At 35.8% G+C, this 21763-nt stretch overlaps 3 protein-coding genes across 4 annotated transcripts; all 3 read right to left on the reverse strand.

Moving 5' to 3' along the window:
• Positions 1-1842: 1842 nt before the first annotated feature.
• LOC116010153 lies at positions 1843-6105 on the reverse strand. The gene is made up of 5 exons (XM_031249432.1): positions 5898-6105; positions 4586-5803; positions 4188-4475; positions 3438-3543; positions 1843-1846 (listed from the first exon to the last, which is right to left on the reverse strand). Exons 1-5 carry the CDS (start codon positions 6103-6105, stop codon positions 1843-1845), a joined length of 1824 nt encoding a protein of 607 aa, XP_031105292.1.
• A 5561-nt stretch (positions 6106-11666) lies between these two features.
• On the reverse strand, positions 11667-14098 carry LOC116010164. The gene is made up of 8 exons (XM_031249443.1): positions 14044-14098; positions 13261-13327; positions 13020-13144; positions 12857-12944; positions 12607-12739; positions 12241-12519; positions 11902-12138; positions 11667-11822 (listed from the first exon to the last, which is right to left on the reverse strand). Exons 1-8 carry the CDS (start codon positions 14096-14098, stop codon positions 11667-11669), a joined length of 1140 nt encoding a protein of 379 aa, XP_031105303.1.
• Positions 14099-16267: 2169 nt separating this feature from the next.
• On the reverse strand, positions 16268-21332 carry LOC116026201 (EIN3-binding F-box protein 1-like). Of its 2 annotated transcripts, none has more exons than XM_031267682.1 (3): positions 20874-21332; positions 19090-20335; positions 16268-17548 (listed from the first exon to the last, which is right to left on the reverse strand). In XM_031267682.1, exons 1-3 carry the CDS (start codon positions 20896-20898, stop codon positions 16813-16815), a joined length of 2007 nt encoding a protein of 668 aa, XP_031123542.1. In that variant the 5' UTR covers positions 20899-21332; the 3' UTR covers positions 16268-16812. The 2 variants fall into 2 exon arrangements, with proteins under 2 accessions (XP_031123542.1, XP_031123534.1); XM_031267674.1 differs by having other exon boundaries at positions 16268-17489; positions 19031-20335; positions 20874-21331.
• Positions 21333-21763: the final 431 nt, after the last annotated feature.

Raw genomic sequence — 21763 nt, forward strand, 5'->3', positions numbered from 1 at the left:
TGATGAACCACGAAAAGTGGAACTTAAAGAAGTTACGGTGCAAGATTCTCCGATAACTTCTTCTCAATTTGTTTTTCCTGTGCGTCAAATAACTTTACCTGGAGTTACTCAGATTGTTCATCCTGCAACGAATGAACAATCTAATAAATTACCTGAACAACAAATTAATGATCAACCACTCCATGATGAAGTTATCAGTGAACCCACGAATGATATTCCTACAGAAGTAGCATTAAGAAGATCTCAAAGACAAAGGAGATCTGCTATATTTGATGATTATATGGTTTATCTTCAAGAATCAGATTTCGATATTGGAATTGATAAAGATCCAGTTTTATTTTCACAGGCTATAAATAGTCCTAATTCTTCTAAATGGGTCGAAGCCATGAAAGATGAGTTAAAATCAATGGAACATAATGAAGTATGGGATCTTGTTGAATTGCCTGAAGGTTGTAAGCCAGTTGGATGTAAATGAGTTTTTAAGACCAAACACGACTCAAATGGCAATATCGAACGGTACAAGGCCAGACTTGTTGCCAAAGGTTTTACTCAGAAAGATGGTATTGATTTCAATGAAACATTTTCACTTGTTTCAAAGAAAGATTCATTTAGAATAATTATGGCACTAGTAGCTCATTATGACTTAGAGCTGCATCAAATGGATGTGAAAACAACCTTTCTAAATGGGGATTTAGAAGAAGAAATTTACATAAACCAACCTGAGGGTTTTTCAGTTGAAGGAAAGGAACACATGGTGTGTAAACTTAACAGATCGATATACGGACTTAGACAAGCTTCTCGACATACATATTAATTTTTAGTATATTTAATGTTCATTTTTTGTACACATACTAAATATTTACTTTTCGAAAGTTTATTTTTAATATGCTAAAGATTCATTTTCAAGTATATTATATAAAAATAAGTATTTATTCATGGCCAACAATATAATTTGTTTATAATTACAAGGATGTTGAAGTGCAAATGTGATCATACAATAGTACGTGGCTCCCTCCCTTTTGAGAGATAGAGTATTTCAAGAATGCAAATAATATTATTCCTTATATCTACTTATCCTAATCAATGACTAAATAAAGAATTAATTCAGTAAAATAATATATTAAAAAAGAAAAAAAGATTCACCAATGTAGGTGGACCAATAATACTCCCGAAGTTGGAGCCATGATTTTTTATAAATATTCTTTTAAAATATTTTTTAAGATTCATAATCTTGTTTTAGTTTTCTTAGAGATTACAATTAAAGAATCAAAAGATTATGAAATCTTTAAAAGATCTCAACAACTTTGTATAGAGATTAGCGACTTAGATGTGTGTTCATCATTAATTATTGAAGCACATGCACGTAACATCAAGGTAAGTAATTTTGTTGTCACTATAAAAAGAAAATGATTACAATATTAAATACAAAAATAATAAAAATATTCTCAAAAAAATAAAACTCTTATCACACGTATTAAGTCTATAAGAGGCAAAAAATAATAATGAATTATTTTTCCTATCAATCATATGGTAGTAAGAATAGAAATACATTTAAAAGCAAAAATAAGTGTAGTATTACAATTTTTAAAGAGCAATAATACAAAAAATGGTATATGAAGGGAATCATCATTACTTTAAAGCTGAAAAGAAAAAGCACCACGGGTGAAAAAATGCACCACAAAGTGTATGACAAAGCAGTGTTAATATGACAAAAAAGTACCCTCGTTTAAGAAAAATTCAATAATTTAGCTTTGTCGTTCACACGGATTTCTCTCAAACTAACTATATACAATTCACGTCAATCTTTTTTGTTTAAAAAAAAAAAACTTTCTAAGTATAAAGCTATCTAAAAACATAATAAGTCTCAATTAAAGTTATATCCCTAATTTATGTCTATGTTTTTAGTGCTAATATTTTGCACATTGCGTTTTTAAAGTTGTACTATACAATTTTTTTTTGACAAAAATAACCTTAGAGTTATAACTTTCGTTATCTTTTCCATTAACTTTACCATACACTTACATCCACCATATCTTTTCTTATATTCTATAATGATAATAATATTTGTAGACATTATATATTAATTAATATAATAAACAAATATTTTCATTTACATTTTAATTAGTAAGAATTTGTTACTTATTTTTTAATAAAATATAAATATTGAGCATATGTTTTCGCCCATTGCACATAGAAAAGACTCGTAAAATAAAAGAAAATGACAATAAAGGAAATTTTATTTTTTATTTCTCTTTTTGAACATCTTCCAAGCATAAATGTGGATAAATACTATAAACGTAAACATAATAATTTAATTTGACTAAGAACTTCACTACATTTTACTTTTTTTTTTATTTTAAAAAAATATCACAATACATTTAATTCTACTAGTTTAGAATTAAACTACTTTCTATATCTCACTAGTATTTTCACGCGTGCGATGCACGGAATGGATTTGTTATAATATATTAAGAATATTTGGATCGATATACAATCATATAAATTATAACATTAAATATTATATAGTGCAAGTGAAGATATGAGTTGAGTCATTTATGTTTGTTGATGTTACCATTGCTTGAATTCGAATAAATAATTGCTCAAATTAATAGCTAGTGTGTAGATGTAGGCATGCGGTGTTATAGCAACTTTATCATTTTGAAAAAAAGCATAATATCATCAATTATATTTACACATTATTGAAAACTTCTTTGTAGACAACATTGGAAGTCGCAACACAATCTTGTCCATCCTCGTCTACCGCTAACACATTCAGGCCATTAGGATGACTGACTCGGGAGAAAGCCACATACAATTGACCGTGACTAAAGACCGATTTTTTTAGCGATAACCCAACATGAGTTAGTGTTTGGCCTTGGCTTTTGTTTATAGTCATGGCATATGCAAGCATCAACGGGAATTGTTTACGCTGGAACTTGAAGGGCAATCTCGTATCAGAAGGACTAAGAGACATTCGGGGGATAAGAACTTTGGTCCCTTCATGTGTCCCATTAACTATTCTTGCTTCGACAATGTGATCTGCCAATCTTGTGATGATGAGCCGCGTTCCGTTACAAAGACCAAGAGAGTGGTCTATGTTCCGCAATAACATAACAGGTGCACCGACCTTTAATGTCAATGAATGATTAGGAAGACCCGACAATCTCAAACTATTTAAGAATTCAGGAGTGTGCACTTCTGATAGATTTTCACCGTCTGATTCTGCCTTACACAAAGAGTCACAACTTAAATATGTTCGTCCTTCTGCAGTATTCATGTTGCACATGTACTGATTAATTTGATCAACGACATCTAAAGTCGGCGAGAGGATCGCTCGGCCTTCTAGCTGCGACTCATCAAGCATGCCATATCTTGAGCTTGGGAATGTGCTCTCAACTATAGTTGCTATGGGATCGTGTCCACACTTCAACAAAAACCTTGCCGGAATATCGATATCAGATGAACCGTTGTTTACAACCCCTGCAGGAATATCGATATCAGATGAACCGTTGTTTACAACCCCTGCAATCCCATCTCCGATGTCTGCAATCCATTTTGAAAACCAATCAACTGTCTGTCTATCTTCCTCTGAAGATTTTGAAAACCAATCAACTGTCTGTCTATCTTCCTCTGAAGCTAAGGTCTTTAGTCTCAAGTTCTTGGTCAGCCTTAATACCTTGCAATTTGTCCACATGTATGAAGAAATAATAGTTGCTCCGACAACTTCTGGTCTTGTTGCTTTCGGAATAACAGGTAGGATCTGTCTAAAATCGCCGCCCAAAACTACTGTCTTTCCACCAAAAGTCTTTTCAGCACTACCCGGTATGGCGAACCTCAATAGGTCCCTCATGGTTTTGTCCAAAGCCTCAAAACAGTATTTGTGCGTCATCGGTGCTTCATCCCATATTATCAATTTGCTCCTTATTGTCATCGGTGCTTCATCCCATATTATCAATTTGCTCCTTATTATAAGCTCAGCGAGGTCACTACCTTGCGATATATTGCACGTGGAATCTTCGTTCAAAGAAAGTGGTATAGCAAATCTGGAATGCGCCGTTCTGCCTCCCGGCAACAACAAAGATGCTATTCCACTGGAAGCAACATTTAGAACAATATCACCGCGGCTCCTTATCTTTGATGATAACGTTCTCCACACGAACGTCTTGCCTGTTCCTCCGTAACCATACACAAAGAATAATCCACCTCCATTTGAATCAATATCATTATCACAGAGTCGTAAACATTCTTTTGTTCATCGGTCAATTGTGTTACCAATGTCTCATGCTCTGTCTTCAAAGATTCCTTGTCATACACCAACTCTTCAGCTATCAACATGTTTTCACTCAAACCCATGCTACTTTTGTCTGGAATTGGCATTTCAGGAAAGTCTTTCAGGCTTTTTCCCCACGAAGATAGCAAATTCTCCAACTCCATAAGAGCAAACTGTTTTTTATCTGAATCCGATAGCATCAACTCTTAAAAGGCAAAAAAATAAAAGAAACAAAAACAAATAACAAATTAGTTTATTTATAAATAATGAAAAGCAAATAACAAAGTCGAATAAATAGATTGGAGCTCGATATACCTGGATTCTGCAATACACGTCGACGCTGAACCTGTGCATCCTCCGCAAGAAATTCCCAAACGGCATTCCAAACTACTTCTGGCTTACTGAGTGAACTTGAAGTGAGAAGCGTAACAAATAACCTTCGCAAAGCATACGCGGATGCCCAGTAACTCGAATCAATAATGCCGTCAATGTACTCCTTGTCATCATCTAATAATCCATATTCATAACACGCATCCCTAAACGAATTATGAATGACTCCTGCAACAGTGCGAATATCTTCATGGCTAAAAGGTCCGCGTACCAAATTTAAAAGACATCTAAGATAGTATAACTCTCCACACCCTGGCGGAACATAGAACAATCGTCCTATGGAGTAGCCTCTTTTCCTCGGATGCCATTCACGCAGATCTTGTCTCCAAACAAACTTACTAGGGAACTCGGCATAAGTGAGTGACCGAGCGTCTTCGTATTTTTTGTTCGCCTCAAACCAAGCTTTGAACTGACTCTGCTTAACCGTTTGGTTCTCCACAATCTCATCCAAGGGCTGATCTTCACTATATACAACATTCTGCTGGTGCTCTAAGTGAAAATTTAACCTCTCAACAGGTGGGGTTCGATAATGTATCACGTATCCAAATAGCCGCCACGTGGCTTCACATGCTGATATATAGCAACAATCGTAGTACATGTTAATCTCATCGACCACATCACCATTGAGAGCATTCTTTGAACTACTCATGAATTCTGTTGTGACCCTATCATTTCCTTTGTTCACATATTTGAATAAATATTTAATAGACCTCGATTGGTTGCACCATTCAACGTTAATATGTGCGCGATATTTTAGCAGCAGATGTTTATTATGCGCAACGACGTAACGATTATCAAGTTCGATTCCATTCTTAGTGATTGTGCACCCATTGTTACGCCTTCTGTAGATCGGGTAGCCATCTTTATCCAAAATTGTATGAGTAACATATTTTTTTGGAAAATGCTTTGAACATTTACCATCTACCATGCACGGTGAATTTTTCCGAAGTACTCCGCAGGGTCCGTGGAACATGAATTCAGTGATTGCTTCATGGTATTCAGCATCAGCATCTGGGTCAGGTATTTCAGTTGAGATCAGGGCGTCAATTTCCTTCGCAGAATTTGCCCTATTCATTCTTTTGGCAAATAGCAAGATATGAGCGTGAGGGAGCCCTCTTTTTTGGAATTCAGTCGTGTAGATAACTGCAAAGAGAATCCAAAAATGAACAATTGAAGTTTATAAAAAGGAAATTACAATTGATGATGGCAAATACAAATATGTATAATTTTCAAATACCTCCACATATCTCGACAAACAACTTGTCTATCTTGATGTCTTCAATCATCGCATCAAGCTTCATCTTAAACACGCGACAAACGATGTCAGGTCTATCCTCGGCTTTAAGGCCACGTTCTGCGACATACCGCTCAATCTCAGGCCACTTTGGGTTGCTGGTGAAAGTAATAAATATGTGTGGATAACCGATGTGCTTGCATATTGCCATTGCATCTTGATAGTTCTAAATCATATACCTAGCTCCACCTGTGAATGATGGTGGGAGTATAATTCTTTTACCCCGAGCTCTGGGGTCTAATTCTCCTCTTGTCAATGCATCGCTCAACCCCTGATAAGCTTCACAACGCAACACCTTCTGATGAGTTCTAATATAGGTCAAGCGTGCAGATTCGATCATTGTATATGCATCAACCAAGTATTGTTGGAATAACCTCCTAGAATATAACAATGTATGCTTCTCATTTACTTTCTCATGTATATAAAATGAGAAATACTCTTTGGGGCTAATTCTTATCTTGCCACCATGATGGTGTTCACGCCATGCATCAGAGAACATAATATCTTCGCGATAACCATCTTCACCGTAAGGGAACAACAAAGGGTACTGTAGTGGCAGATATGCAGGGTTCAATTGGTTTATTCTCTTCAACTGCCCAGTCCTGGTCTCGATCAATATGTCTACATTACCCATTGATGCATCCAGATCCCCGACAATAAGTGCAGCTACCTCATGAGCGGTAGGTAAATTGTAGGTCCTTCCATCCTTGTTCCGCCTGCCTATTAAATTCATCTTAACCTCAACAACTGGGTTAGATTGGATCTCAGTTCTTGCCATTCTAAAACACTTGACCAAGACATTATTTTGGTCTAGCATGTTCTTTAATTCGACAACAATCTCTTCATTGATATCCCCTGAGTTACTGTCCCTTCTGTATAGGAAAAAAATGGGAATAGATAAATAATAGTTGAATATCTAGGTGGAATGCGAAAATAAGATAGTACATATTTGTTATTTTACCTGACAGAACTGATGCGATTGTTAATCTCATTATCTGTGTCGTAAATATATAGTTGAGCAAATTTTGCTGTCGACCCTTCTGTTGGAACCAAGCTTCCAATATAGTGATAATTTTGACCACTAATCCTAAAAAGCGGAGGAGCGGTACCGGTGTTCAATGACCTATCAGCTCTACCGCCCAGAGACGTGAAGCAGAACATGTTGTTATACCTTCAAATATTACTAAGGAAATGTTTGCTTCGTTCAGTATCACCAAAGTATAGGCTCTGCAGCATATGAGGAAGATCCTTCATGCGAGGTAACTGGATTTTGCCCTCATAGCAACATTTTGTGTATTTTGGCAATGCGCGTGTTACATTTTGATTTGAGCGCTCTTGCCACCAAAATAAAGCCCCACAATAATTACACGAATGAGCGGCATCTCCAAGGTCACAATAACAATCTGGTAACATAAACAACTTACAATTAACACACATTAAGTTTATTATGAAAAAATGAACAGAACAAGCATTTGAATTTAAAGGAAAAGAAAAAAAAAACTCACCATATCCATTATTTATATTCCTCCCATTTGTTCGTGACGATGTCCTACTGGAATTTCTTACAATTGACCGCGAAGCACGATTATGGTCATGATGCGATTCTCTTTCCACTTTAATAACATACAATCAATTGTTAAAAAAAAAATAGTAATGCAAAAAGTTGTAAATACACGTTGGGAATAAAAAAAAAAGGCAAAATTCATCAATAGTGAAGTATAAATTACCATTCGTAACATCAGCTAATGGTTGACGTAATGAAGACGTTGAAGTTGACATATTTGCCATATTCAATGAACGTTCATTGGACGGTGAAAACATTTTACGCATATCAACTGCAATTTGTTTTTTTCAAACATATATAACACCACATTGACCATATAGAATTTGTTTTTTTTCAAGCATATATAACATCACATTTATCATATACACCAAATGAAGAAGTAAGTAGTGAATAAATAGAGAAAATTCTTACCATCTATGACGACAGTTGAAGGTGTGAAGGGCCCAATTGTACTGTTCGATTCATATAAACTTGGGTTGCTAGCAACTACAATTTTATTAAGAAGATGAAATAAAACTAAATTATTAATTTAGCTGAGGTGAGAAATAAGATCATTTGAATATAACATATACCATTAGTGATTGCACTGAATGATGTTCCTCTAGTGTCCACATTATTCTCTTTGAATTGACTTTGCCGAACATTAACTGCAACAATTTAACCGAACAAATAAATAAAAATTTGCATATAATTTAACCTATTATATTCTATTATATTTTAGAATAGTAGTACCTTTGTTGAGTATATTAATAGGTGTTGATGGAGAGCAACTCATAAATCCACCAAACAATGCTTCATTACTAGCTACTGCATTTATTTATATTGTGGCGAAAAAAATTTATGACTGCATTTTATATAGAAAAAATAGGCGCATAGGCTATTAGAGGAATAAATTTGCTCACCATTAAGTCTCGGCTGAACTGGATTAATAGCTGAAGAGCCAACAGTTGTTTGAAATACCAACTCATTTTCTAAAAAAACATAAAAAATAATCAGTATATATAGATTCAGTATAAAAATAATGTACGTTTAATATATTAAAAATGTACATTATATTCAGGAGATATACATTATTTGTGTACTAAATGTACATTATATTGTATAATATACATTCAGTACACAAATAATGTACATTCAGCATATTAAAAATATATTTTTGTTATGATCCGCACAACACAATGTGAACCATGGTCTACAGAATAATTGCCTGACAAATTCATAAATGACTAAAATTGCATTTTCAATTTTCAATTTTCATTGTAAAATATTATTATTATTATTATTATTATTATTATTTCTGATTTCATCGTCGGCATCACCGGGATCGTCGACAATAGCCTCGCCCAAGGAGACCAAGGAGAGACTGGCGTGTGTCAAGCGACTACACCAGCCATCGCATACTCTGAACCCTACCGCACACCGGCCACCGCCACCGCCCACCAGACCTTATGAACGGACAAAGTACCAACCATGGTAACATTATTCCATTCGTTTTTCATCTTTTTGTTGACGTATTCCAGTATGAATGCGTCTATGCTCTTTAATTTTGTAATTGTTTTTTCCCAATTTGAGAACAGATACACGGCTTATCACATAGTAGAAACCCTACTCTGGTTTCTCAAACTGATAAATTCAAAACAGTTCTAAAATTTTAAGTATATAGATAATAAGGAAAATAATGAGCAAACAACATATAATGAGATGTAATTTTGGCTCTAACCTTGATCTGTAGTCTTTTGCTTCTTCCTGCCCCTTAGAATTGTTGATTCTGTGAGTGTTCTCATTACGTAGTTTGTGTGAATTGTGAAAATTTGATGCTCACAAAAAAAGAAATTAATTGTAAGATCATAGTTAATTTATACTTAATTAAATGAGTTGGAATATTGTTTTTAATATTGTCCTATTGTATTACAAATAGGGATATTAATGTAGAATTGTAGTACAAATAGGAATACGAAAAATATTGATGAATTGGAATAGTGACGGGAATAATGGTTATAATTTGATTATTTTATTTGCAAAAAAAAATGTTATCCCCACCTTTCTTCATCTCCTAAACCTTAGTTACTTTACATAAAGGATAGCTTCATCTAATCTAAAAGCATTTTCCCCTTTCTGTCTAGCTTTCCAGCAAATGGAAAAGGGGATGAAATTATACTCATATAAATCACAGATAGAGACACACCTGTAAACTAATAATTTTGAGGATTTGTGTAGATTATGGGACAGCTGGGATTTGAGGAGGCTAGTGAGGTAGAATGGAAATTCCACAAGTGTGTGGAAGAGCCTGAATTTGGACCAGGATTGCCTGCAAAAGTGGTCTATATTATAGGAACCTTGGGTCTTAAAGATGAGAAATTGAATGGTATTATCTGCTTTTTCTTTAACAACACATTTTCTTTCCCCTTGGTTGTGATATAGTATGAATTAGCCAATTAGGAAGTTATAGTGTTTTCTGTATTATTCAGATGGCTTATTTTGCTTTTGAGGATCATAGACACTTTGTTCTCCCTTGGAGCTTAACATTATTTTGGCTAAATTGAGTTTTTAAATATTATTTCCTCCATCCCCATTTTAATTGTCTTGTTTATTGTTTTTTGGTTAGAGATTACAAATTCTCTCAGTTTCTCCAGTTCCTATTATGCATTTCATGTTTTGTCATTTGCAGAACTTTCTAAGTGGATGAGCATTGAAAGGTGCCTTGATAAGCTTATTGATGTAAAGCCTGGTGATGACCGAATAGGATTATTGGTTGTTGTTGGTCTTCTCAACACCTCACAGCAATCTGGATACTTTAAAATCCCTCAAACTTTGAATTTTCAGGTTTGTCAGGACTTAGGTTCTGCCTGAGTATTTTCCTGATTACAGGGTAAATAACTTTTTGATTTTAATTACATAGGTATTTTGACCATGATAATCTTAAGAGCATACCATAGAATCTGTTTTCCTCTATCTAGTCTGCGTTACTGCCTATTAAACTATTTTTTCTTCTAAAATTTCAGGAATACCCTCCTGGTCTTAAACTTGTGCCAATGGGAAGTAGAACTGCAAAGCCTTTTCTCACAACAAATTTAATTGTGCTTGTACCTGAGAGGAATCATGATGTATGCTCTGATGATAACCTTACTGCTCATGGAGAAGCACTGATAGTAGATCCAGGTTGCAAGTCAGCTTTCTATGAAGAGGTATCATATTAAATTGAAGTTCTGTATACTCCTTTTAATTATATCAACTTCAGGTCACAGTGGGGATGCCAATGTATCAATTGCTTTACCTTTATTCATTTGATTGTGACTTTGTTTGAATTTATGTCCTGATAGACTTAAATGTGCACCCACAATTATGAAATGACTGAAATATTCCATGTGGAAATCTACAACAGATTTTAGCCTTTTTTCTTTCTGAATAAATGTATTGTCACAGAATAATATTAGACCTAACCAAATTAGTTCCAACTCACCCTCCATCAGGACAGATGACCTGTTAGGCCTCAGGGTCATGGAGGAGATGTAGAGAAACTGAGAAAGTGTAAGCATGATTGAGGCAGTCATGGTTACTATTACCTTAGTTTGATTCTGGTAGAGAAAAGTAAGGCTGTTTTTGTTTACAGTTGAGAATAGAAAGGTTGTTTGGAAGGGTTTGCTTAAAAATCACTCTATTTTGTCATATCATTTGAAATTTACTCTTGCTGGTTCACAACTTCATATCATGTGTGTATATGTCTTTATGTCTATGTATATGGCTGTCTCTTAATGGTTTATGTTATTTGACCATGTAGTTCTGAGGCTGATGATCATTGGATGGGTGTGCAAAGAGATGTATCCAAACCATCATCTAAAACATACTTTCCCAGGTTAGTCTAAGAGACTTTTTAAATCTTTTTCCAGTAACGAAAATTCAAAATAGTTTTCAAGTTTGTGAGGTTACTCCTACATTAATGATTCAAATTACTACTTAACCTGCAGTTTTAAAACACACAAATAGGGGGGAAAACAATCAAGAATGACGAAATAATCTATTTCATACCGTGTATAAGCTAACAATTATGCCAAAGTTTAAAGCCTAACAGAATAAACCATCTGTTAAGCATTTACTCCACTTAAACAAAGAAAAATAGAATCGTAGTCTAATGGTGTGGAAATACGAAATTAATTTTCCGGCTCAATCTTAGGCATCTTCATACCCTTTAAAGATGATGCGTAATCTACATTTGATCTCTTTAAAGGCAGCTGCTCAGGAGTGCTTTCATCAACCAAGATGACTTCTGGGAGTGACGAAGATGTAACTTCCAAGGGTGGTATAAGCTGGATGAAACTAATTATTAAGAAAAAGGTGGAAAAAATATTATTGAAGGAGGTAGAAACATGTTTAATGAGGACTTACTTGTTCTAAATTGTCATTCAACTCAGTTTCATCACCAAGCTCCCTAACCATGGTTTCTTCATCACCTTTATTGAGTAGTTTGGCTTGATGTGTCTGTATGATTGATTCATCTTTGTTCACTCCAAGCACGGTAAAAGCAGCATCACCACTATATTTAAATTGCTCCTTTTTTGTGACAATCCTAAACATCATTGTCTTCCCAATCAAGTCTTCAATTTCATTGGGCATGCAATCATCCTAGGTCAACCAAAATAGATAATAAAAAAAAATTATGCATGGGGCAATATTAATACATTCAATACCGAATAGTTGATTGCTAAGATATATGGATTCACGTACTTCAGAATACTTTTTCAACAACTCGCTAGCAGTAACTCCTAATAGTGTCGAGGAAACATTGTCCCAAAGTAGAAGATGGCCATCCTGGTCGTCATCCAAGACAAAAACCACTAATTTGTACTTAATTATTCCGTCTACGCGTTGTTCATCGCATGCCTTACAGTACATTTTGTCCGTATATTCTTCAAGCTTCTTCCCACACCTCTTATCCTCACAGGCCTTGAAGTACCATTCTCGTTTTATGTCTAGAATTTCTCCAAGTACCCAAAATTCTCCGACCTAAAAATTAATTGCACAATACATGAGAAATATAATGAGTAGCTTTTAAAATGATTTCAATAAAAACTATAAACGTGTGATTTGTACCTTCTTGTTGTCATAAATTTCCTTTAAAGGAGTAATTGTGACATTTTCACTCGATAGAGCTTCCAATGATCCAGATCCAGTCATTCTTGAACTTGAGCTTATACTTCGTATTGGAGTCAAGAATCTAGGCATACTAATTTAAACAAATTACCCGAAATCATCAAACATGTTTGAAATAGAATATGATACCGACTGGACAAAATTGAACTGACTCATGACTAAAAAAAAAAAAATTGAACTGACACAATACCTCTCCCTGAAATTGAGGAATTCAGGGCATTCATAGTTGAATAGAATCTTTGTTGCGGTGTAGGAACTGGATATCCTAACATCACCATCTAATATGATAAACAATTTTAAATAGTTATAATCGAATCAAACAAATTTATGACTGCTATTGGGTAATTACTTACCCTTATTCACCCATGCTCTACACAGTTGTAGTATAACAATCAGTGGTTCTGCTAAATCAACATTATAGTAAGGCAAGACAGAATCCACATGCTCCTCCCATAGGGTAACAGTGAGCCGACTACCCCTGAGCAGTGAAAACAACAATGAGCATGATGATGCCTAAATTTATACTTAAAAAAATCAACAAAGGTTATCCAAACAAACACATACCGAGAGTCTTCAATGACAAAATCAATCAACCTTTGAGGATTTGAATTAACTTGGACAACTTTTTGCTCAATAATGGAAACAACACGGCCAATCAAATCTGCAAAAACAAACAAAAGATTTGAAATAAAGGACCTTTTGTATCCTATATTGCCAAACTAAAATTTATATATTCTGTAGCAACTAAATATTTAAAGTATTAATAAGGATGCATGTATATTTAATAGTATTTTGGTTTGATAAAATGTTTTTTGACAAAAGATTTAAAGGAGAATTTACCAATTAGCAGATTGCTATCCACTCTTCCGGGAGCCTTCAATGATCCAAAATCCTTGAGTTTGAATATGTGTTTGGGAAAGGTAGATTCATCTAGATCGGAAGCAGTAATCAAAGTCTGGTGGTTCGCTTTCATCATATACTTATGCTCGCACGACTTAAACTTCATGCGATACGTTTGCACAATGAAATTGTGAATATCATACACTTCCCCTTCCCTTCAAGAGTTTCTTGAATTTAACCACAAACTCTTTAGGGATTTGTAAATGGATACAAGTTCCCTGAAGAAAGAAAGAAAAAAAAAAAACAAAAAAAAAANTTCCCTGAAGAAAGAAAGAAAAAAAAAAAACAAAAAAAAAAAAGAATATCGTAATGCACTCACGATATAGACACAGTCTTTTCTCTCTAATTCATATGCACTTTTAAACTTAATAACATTTACCTGGGAGTCATGGAGTAAGCACTCTAGTGTTTGTTGGTTGATTGTGGAATATGAATATTCCCTTGACAAATAACAACGCATTAGCCGGAGTCTAATACAACTTCTTCTCATCTTGGGGGATAGGTCGGAAGCAGAGACAAAAACAGACCCCATTAATGAAAGAACAATATTGCGTGACAATATCGTTTTACTATTTTGATTTCTGTGAGGAGGGAGACAATGCAAATTGAATATTTTGATTTCTGTGAGGAGGGAGACAATGCAAATTGAATTATGTATTTATAGGGAGTATTATAACAATGTTTTAATCCTATTATATTTCGAAAAAACCTCTAAATTCCTACTACTAATACGATTGTAATGATTTCGTGTTTTAACAGGATTTGTAATGTAGGAGGAAGTGCTGCAACGCAATAGTATTATAGTTTTAATATTATTCTAGTTTTCATATTATTTTATTGTTAACCTCTAAATTCCTACTACTAATACGATTGTAATGATTTCGTGTTTTAACAGGATTTGTAATGTAGGAGGGATTGTAATGATTTCGTGTTTTAACAGGATTTGTAATGTAGGAGGAAGTGCTGCAACGCAATAGTATTATAGTTTTAATATTATTCCAGTTTTCATATTATTTTATTGTTTAAATTATTTTAATGTATAGGATTTGTAGTGCAAGAGGAAGTGCTGCAACGCAATAGTATTCTAGTTTTAATATTATTCTAGCTAGTTTTAATATTATTCTAGTTTTCATATTATTTTATTGTTTCAATTATTTTAATGTATAGGATTTGTAGTGCAGGAGGATTTGTAGTGCAGGAGGATTGTTGTTATTATATATATATATAATTGTTTTGGAGAGATTTTTTTTTAACACTTATTTAAGTATTCATAATTCAATAATTTAATAAAAATGAACCATACTTCCGACACTTAAGTCTCATATAGTTACTATTAATATTCTCCTATTGTTGCCTTGTGTAACACTGATTCATTCATTTCTAGTTAACTATTAACCATTAAGGAATTCTCTCATTTCTTTTTAAAATTAAGGTAGGATGAAGAAGAGAAGTGAGAATTGAGATCAATCTTAGGACTTAAATTGTTTTATTCATGTTTCAATTGGGATCTTAAGTTGAAAAAAAAAAAACAAAAATACCCTTAAAAATTTAAATTTCGACAAGCAGATGGATGACCGGCATAATGAATTTTGACACTAAAACAAAATTAAAACAATAGTCGTGATAAAAATTAGTATTAAAACAATAATCGTGAACAATAGTTGAACACAGATGCAACAGTTGACCAAAGCAATAATTTGCTGGGCTTTGGATGGTGCTTAGAGATGATATGGGTGTTTTTCTTGCTGCAAAAAAATACATGCGTTCAGGGTTCGTATGGTGTGAAGGAGGCAGAGGCATTGAGCATGAGAGAATTAAGCTTTAAGTTGGCTAAAAAATACCGGCATAAGCAATGTTGATATGGAGACGAACTCACTCTTGGTAGTTAATGATATTTTTGGTTCTTAGTTTCTTTCTGTTTTTGGATTAATAATTGATGATATTAAAGAGCTTGCATCTATAATTGATGATGTTGATTTTCAGTTTGTTAAGCAATCGCGAATCATGCTGCTCATACTATTGTTAAGGAGGCCGTTGCGGAGAGTGATTTGATACACCTCCTATTTATCTTGTAAACTGTTTGGCTAATGATTTAATGAATTAATTCTTGGTTCCCATAAAAAAAAAAAACAACAGTCGTGAATAAAATTTGATAGGAATTAAATATAAAGATCAAAACTGTCATTTTATTAAATCTCGTGACACTAAAATTAATATTTGCTCTATATTAAAAATATACCTTATGTCAGTGTGTGTCTATATATATATATATATATATAACTCAAAGGCCAAAAATAAAGAGACAAATACCAAAGCAATCATCACACTTATAATAAACTTGATTTACTCATAATTAAAACTAGATGAACAAACAACAACCATAATAATAACTAGTTTTATTACATCTGCAGTCTTTTGGACAGAAAATGATAGAGAGAAGCTAAGAAAGAGTGGTTTTTGGACAGAAAATGATAGAGAGAAGCTAAGAAAGAGTGGTTGAATAGGGCAGTTAACTAAGCAACGAATGCCAGCAAAAATGGGGGTTTGGTTAAAAAAAACAACCAAAAGGTTGTCATGGCAGAAGAAACAGATCTTGCAGCCATGGCCAAAGCTCCCCAGAAACATAGCATCACACCTACAACTGCCTAAAGCAACCACAAGGATGGACCCACACCCAACCAACACATGCTGTTCGACTCGATTTTCAACTAACTGCAGAAACAACACTCGATATTCAACTAACTCCAGACTCAAGACTCGATATTCAACCAACTGCAACTCAAGACTCGATATTCAACTAACTGCAGACTCGATTTTCAACTAACTCCAGACTCAAGACTCGATATTCAACTAACAGCAGACTCGATATTAAACTAAATGCAGACTCGATATAACGGAAAATGAACATACTTGTTGAGACTAGATTTATTATTATTATTTTTTTCTTGATAAAGTAATTACTAGACCATAGAAGAATCTCCGGATCCAATACCCAGGATGGATCTGTATGTTCAGAATTCAGAAGTACGACCAGGATGAAACCCGCCAAGTTACTGCAGGGCAAAAATTCTTGCAACAGCTATGTTCTTCAGAAGCTGGAAAAGGAAGCGAACCGGCCATTCTCACTGCAAAAGGGGTCCAAAGTGTTGGACCAGGAAGACCCGCTATGGAGCTGAAACCTACTGTACTGCTACGGATATAGATTAACTTTACTGATGGGGTTGGTTTTTTGAAAGCTAGCTATCCTCAAGAAAGAACATCGCACCTCCAAAGCTTCTCTACAAGCGAATCGACACCACTAGAACTGATTCCTGGGCAATTCTGAATGTTCAAACCGACAAGGCTAGTGCCCAGCTTAAGCAAGAGAGGCAAGGTCTTGTTTGACACCATTGCACATCCCGACAGAGAAAGGATTTGCAAAGAAAGTTGAACTGCTTTGGTCAGTGCCACAATGCCAGAATTGGTGATTCTGGACTTGGAAACATCGAGCTCACACAGCACGGAGCAATGGTCAGCAATTGCCTCTAAACTCACATCGGTAACATAGCCACAACCATCGAGGTTGAGTTTCTCAAGGGTCTCGCCATGTTGCTTTGCTATGGCTGAAACTGCAATATCTCCTACGTTAACACATCCATTTAGGTTCACTTTGACTAAACCTTCCTCGCAATTCTGAACAAGATTGAGAAGCCCATCGTCTGTTATACAATGAAGCCCAGTAAAGTCCACATGCACCAGTTTGGGGCAAAGTTTACTCAGAATACCCAAGCTAGCATCACCAAATCCAGGGCAGTTGCAAATCCACAAAGATCTCAGAGAATTACAAGGAGACAACAGGGGGCATTCAAACGCTAAGTCCTTGATTCCCATGCAGTTTTCTAAAGCAAGAGACTTCAACTTCCCACCACAATGCACTAGAACACCAAATAACCCTGCCTGGGTGATCCTGTGGCAGTTCTCCAACTGAAGGCTTTCAAGTGACCCTGCAGCTTTAGCAAAAGNACAGAAAATGATAGAGAGAAGCTAAGAAAGAGTGGTTGAATAGGGCAGTTAACTAAGCAACGAATGCCAGCAAAAATGGGGGTTTGGTTAAAAAAAACAACCAAAAGGTTGTCATGGCAGAAGAAACAGATCTTGCAGCCATGGCCAAAGCTCCCCAGAAACATAGCATCACACCTACAACTGCCTAAAGCAACCACAAGGATGGACCCACACCCAACCAACACATGCTGTTCGACTCGATTTTCAACTAACTGCAGAAACAACACTCGATATTCAACTAACTCCAGACTCAAGACTCGATATTCAACCAACTGCAACTCAAGACTCGATATTCAACTAACTGCAGACTCGATTTTCAACTAACTCCAGACTCAAGACTCGATATTCAACTAACAGCAGACTCGATATTAAACTAAATGCAGACTCGATATAACGGAAAATGAACATACTTGTTGAGACTAGATTTATTATTATTATTTTTTTCTTGATAAAGTAATTACTAGACCATAGAAGAATCTCCGGATCCAATACCCAGGATGGATCTGTATGTTCAGAATTCAGAAGTACGACCAGGATGAAACCCGCCAAGTTACTGCAGGGCAAAAATTCTTGCAACAGCTATGTTCTTCAGAAGCTGGAAAAGGAAGCGAACCGGCCATTCTCACTGCAAAAGGGGTCCAAAGTGTTGGACCAGGAAGACCCGCTATGGAGCTGAAACCTACTGTACTGCTACGGATATAGATTAACTTTACTGATGGGGTTGGTTTTTTGAAAGCTAGCTATCCTCAAGAAAGAACATCGCACCTCCAAAGCTTCTCTACAAGCGAATCGACACCACTAGAACTGATTCCTGGGCAATTCTGAATGTTCAAACCGACAAGGCTAGTGCCCAGCTTAAGCAAGAGAGGCAAGGTCTTGTTTGACACCATTGCACATCCCGACAGAGAAAGGATTTGCAAAGAAAGTTGAACTGCTTTGGTCAGTGCCACAATGCCAGAATTGGTGATTCTGGACTTGGAAACATCGAGCTCACACAGCACGGAGCAATGGTCAGCAATTGCCTCTAAACTCACATCGGTAACATAGCCACAACCATCGAGGTTGAGTTTCTCAAGGGTCTCGCCATGTTGCTTTGCTATGGCTGAAACTGCAATATCTCCTACGTTAACACATCCATTTAGGTTCACTTTGACTAAACCTTCCTCGCAATTCTGAACAAGATTGAGAAGCCCATCGTCTGTTATACAATGAAGCCCAGTAAAGTCCACATGCACCAGTTTGGGGCAAAGTTTACTCAGAATACCCAAGCTAGCATCACCAAATCCAGGGCAGTTGCAAATCCACAAAGATCTCAGAGAATTACAAGGAGACAACAGGGGGCATTCAAACGCTAAGTCCTTGATTCCCATGCAGTTTTCTAAAGCAAGAGACTTCAACTTCCCACCACAATGCACTAGAACACCAAATAACCCTGCCTGGGTGATCCTGTGGCAGTTCTCCAACTGAAGGCTTTCAAGTGACCCTGCAGCTTTAGCAAAAGCAACCAATCCATTGTCTGATGGAAAAGTGCAACTTCGGAGGCTAAACTGCTTCAGATTTGGGCAACCTTTACCCACAGCTTCAATCCCAAAGTCAGAAACACCAGAGCAATCTATTATTGAAAGGCACCTCAACTTCTGTAGACCCTTACCATTACCCATGACCCAGAAACCTCTCTCAGTTATATTCTTGAGACCTGTGAAAGCTAGGTCAGTCAATGCAACACCATAGTGTCCAATAACAGCAAGAGACATATCGCTTAGGTTCAATGTCTGGAGCTTAACCTTCATGAGAACCTCACCAGCTGTCGAGAAAAGACTCCCAATTCCTTGATCCCCAACAAGTGGGCAGTTCTTCAATGCAACAAATTTCAAGTTAGGACAGCATGCACCAACAGCTTTCAGGCTTTCATTCCCAATTTTTGAGCAAGATTCTATAGTTAGAGAGGTCAAATTGGGACAACTCTTCGCAATTGCCATCAAGGACTTATCGGTTATTGATGGACAATGGCAAAGATCAACCTTCTCTAACAGATGACACTCATTTGCAATCTCACATAAACCTTCATCTGTAATAGAAGATATGTTCCACAGAGAAAGGGCCTTTAGAGAAGGACAACCTCGAGCAATAGCTTTTAAGCCAGAGTCGGTAACACCACGAATGGAGTTGTTTCCTCTAATAGAAAGTTTTCCCAGTCCTCCATGGTTTCCAGTTCCAACAGCAATAGCAGCAAGTCTGACATCTGTAGCTTTCTTTCCATCAAGGCACCTGGAAAGATAACCTTCAACTTTGGCATCTTGATATGCAACCTTGGTTTCAGCAACAGTAGATTGAACAAGCCCATTCTTATCCGACTTGATGTCAACTTTCATACTGGAACCAGACATTTCCTTGGGCTCCGAAGGCTGAATGCTTTTGTTGCTAAAGATCTCATCCCTGCGGAGAGTGCTTAAAAGCATGAGCCAACGCTTGGACGTGCAAGCACAGGCACTTCTTTCTTTGCCATCATGAATACGTCTGAATACCTCAAAGAGGCATTCATCTGGAAGGACTTCAATTGTAGGCTTCTTCTTCGGCTCAAGTCCTTCACATGCAACAACAGGGGTACTGACTCGAGCCCTCTTGCAGGGAGGAAAATACGCATTCGCGTGAGGATGAAGGGACAAAACGAGACCTGAGTCCTTGGAACTGGGGTACATAGGCACCCCTGAGAAAAATTCATTGTTACCTGAAACCATAAACGAAATGGGCTTTACAGATATCCAAGAATTAAAAGAAAAAACTCCCAAAATAGACAGTACCAGCTTCCCAAGATCAGATCTTAAACTCAATATGATATACACCCAAATTATTTAGATTCACCACACTTATTGAGTTACCTAATAGAGCTTAGGAACCAGAAAACTATACAGTAAAGACAGTATAATATATGATTGCTTTGTACCTAGCTGAGGGCCATTCATACAAATTCAGCTAGTAAAAGGACAGAGTCCTTGTATTCATGAGAACATACATGAAGTTTCACAATCAACACAGCTTATCAAGACCTCCAATCAACAAAGCTTTCCATATAATCATAGATTTAAAGCCTTAAAATTAAGCATGGTTGCAAACATAAGTGACTTATAAAGTAAACAAATAAACACAACCGCAACTTCTACTAATAAATCATTAGAAACATGTTTAAACAAGAAAGACACTTGTTAACAACATATAAATAGAAAGGGAGAACCAAAACAAAACCTAGTGAAGATTTGAGGCCATACCACTGAATTCAAAGATTTTAGACATGGGTGTTGGTGGAAGATCCGGGGCGGGTTAAATCCGAAAGTTGTGAGCCTAAAAAACCCTCCACAAAGAGCAAAAATTGAAAGAACAGGCAAGAAGAGGAGTATGATCAATAGAGGTTCAAGAACAGAATGCATCAGATGATACAAGGGGGAGAAGTAATCACAAGAAAACCCTATCGAATAGGGCAAAAATAGAGAGAAATCAAAGCAGGGACGGAGAGCGTTGGGGCAATGACAGGCCGAGTGCGTATGAAGGTGCATATGTACCATGTACGTACGTGTGGGTTGAGAACTTGGGGAGGTGGGGGCATCTGATGTATTATATTGTGTATATCTGATGAAATGTGACGTTAGATTCCTGAAATTTTCTGTGCAATTTTTTTTCTAGAGAGAGAGAGAGATTATGAACACTACACTATGAAGTAAGAGAGAGAGGGAGAGGGGAACATGCAAAGTGCAATGAACCGAAGCTGAAAACATGGGCGGTATATACCTCTGTTCAAACAATTCATAAAATTATATTAATAATAAAAAGATTTCATTCCAGTTTATTTTAATCTATGATGACTTATAATTTTACTTTTTTATTTTTTAATTTCATAACATTGTAGTTTTTATTTTTTGAACTACAAACAAAAGAAGGGATAATTCAAAGAAAATTCTAGAATATATAAATTAACCCTCGGATACCTCACTAGTCGTATTATAGGAACATTAAAGCTCCAAAAAGGACGCTTAAAAAGTTAAGAACGTTTCTGAAATTGGTTAAAAAGTTTAGTAATTAATCACATTAGCTGTATTGCACGGACATTAAAAGTTCCGGAAAGAATGCTCGAAAGTTACAAATCTCTTTCAAATTGGTCAAA

Source organism: Ipomoea triloba, chromosome 1 (genome assembly GCF_003576645.1).
Source record: "Ipomoea triloba cultivar NCNSP0323 chromosome 1, ASM357664v1".
Taxonomy (NCBI): Eukaryota; Viridiplantae; Streptophyta; class Magnoliopsida; order Solanales; family Convolvulaceae; genus Ipomoea; species Ipomoea triloba.

What these genes read in the sequence shown, in the direction of transcription:
- LOC116010153 (XM_031249432.1), bottom strand. Translation starts at nt 6,105, where the DNA reads ATGGCAATATGCAAGCACATCGGTTATCCACACATATTTATTACTTTC. An exon ending in GTTTGTCGAGATATGTGGAG is followed by an intron (nt 5,804 to 5,897) that starts GTATTTGAAAAT and finishes TTCTCTTTGCAG; the next exon opens with TTATCTACACGACTGAATTC. An exon ending in ACGTGTATTGCAGAATCCAG is followed by an intron (nt 4,476 to 4,585) that starts GTATATCGAGCT and finishes TTGCCTTTTAAG; the next exon opens with AGTTGATGCTATCGGATTCA.
- LOC116010164 (XM_031249443.1), bottom strand. Translation starts at nt 14,098, where the DNA reads ATGGGGTCTGTTTTTGTCTCTGCTTCCGACCTATCCCCCAAGATGAGA. An exon ending in CCCCAAGATGAGAAGAAGTT is followed by an intron (nt 13,328 to 14,043) that starts GTATTAGACTCC and finishes TTGTTTTTGCAG; the next exon opens with ATTTGATTGGCCGTGTTGTT. An exon ending in GTTAATTCAAATCCTCAAAG is followed by an intron (nt 13,145 to 13,260) that starts GTTGATTGATTT and finishes TTCACTGCTCAG; the next exon opens with GGGTAGTCGGCTCACTGTTA.
- LOC116026201 (XM_031267682.1), bottom strand. Translation starts at nt 20,898, where the DNA reads ATGTCTAAAATCTTTGAATTCAGTG. An exon ending in TAAAATCTTTGAATTCAGTG is followed by an intron (nt 20,336 to 20,873) that starts GTATGGCCTCAA and finishes TTATGGTTTCAG; the next exon opens with GTAACAATGAATTTTTCTCA. An exon ending in GCTTTTGCTAAAGCTGCAGG is followed by an intron (nt 17,549 to 19,089) that starts GTCACTTGAAAG and finishes TAAAGCTGCAGG; the next exon opens with GTCACTTGAAAGCCTTCAGT.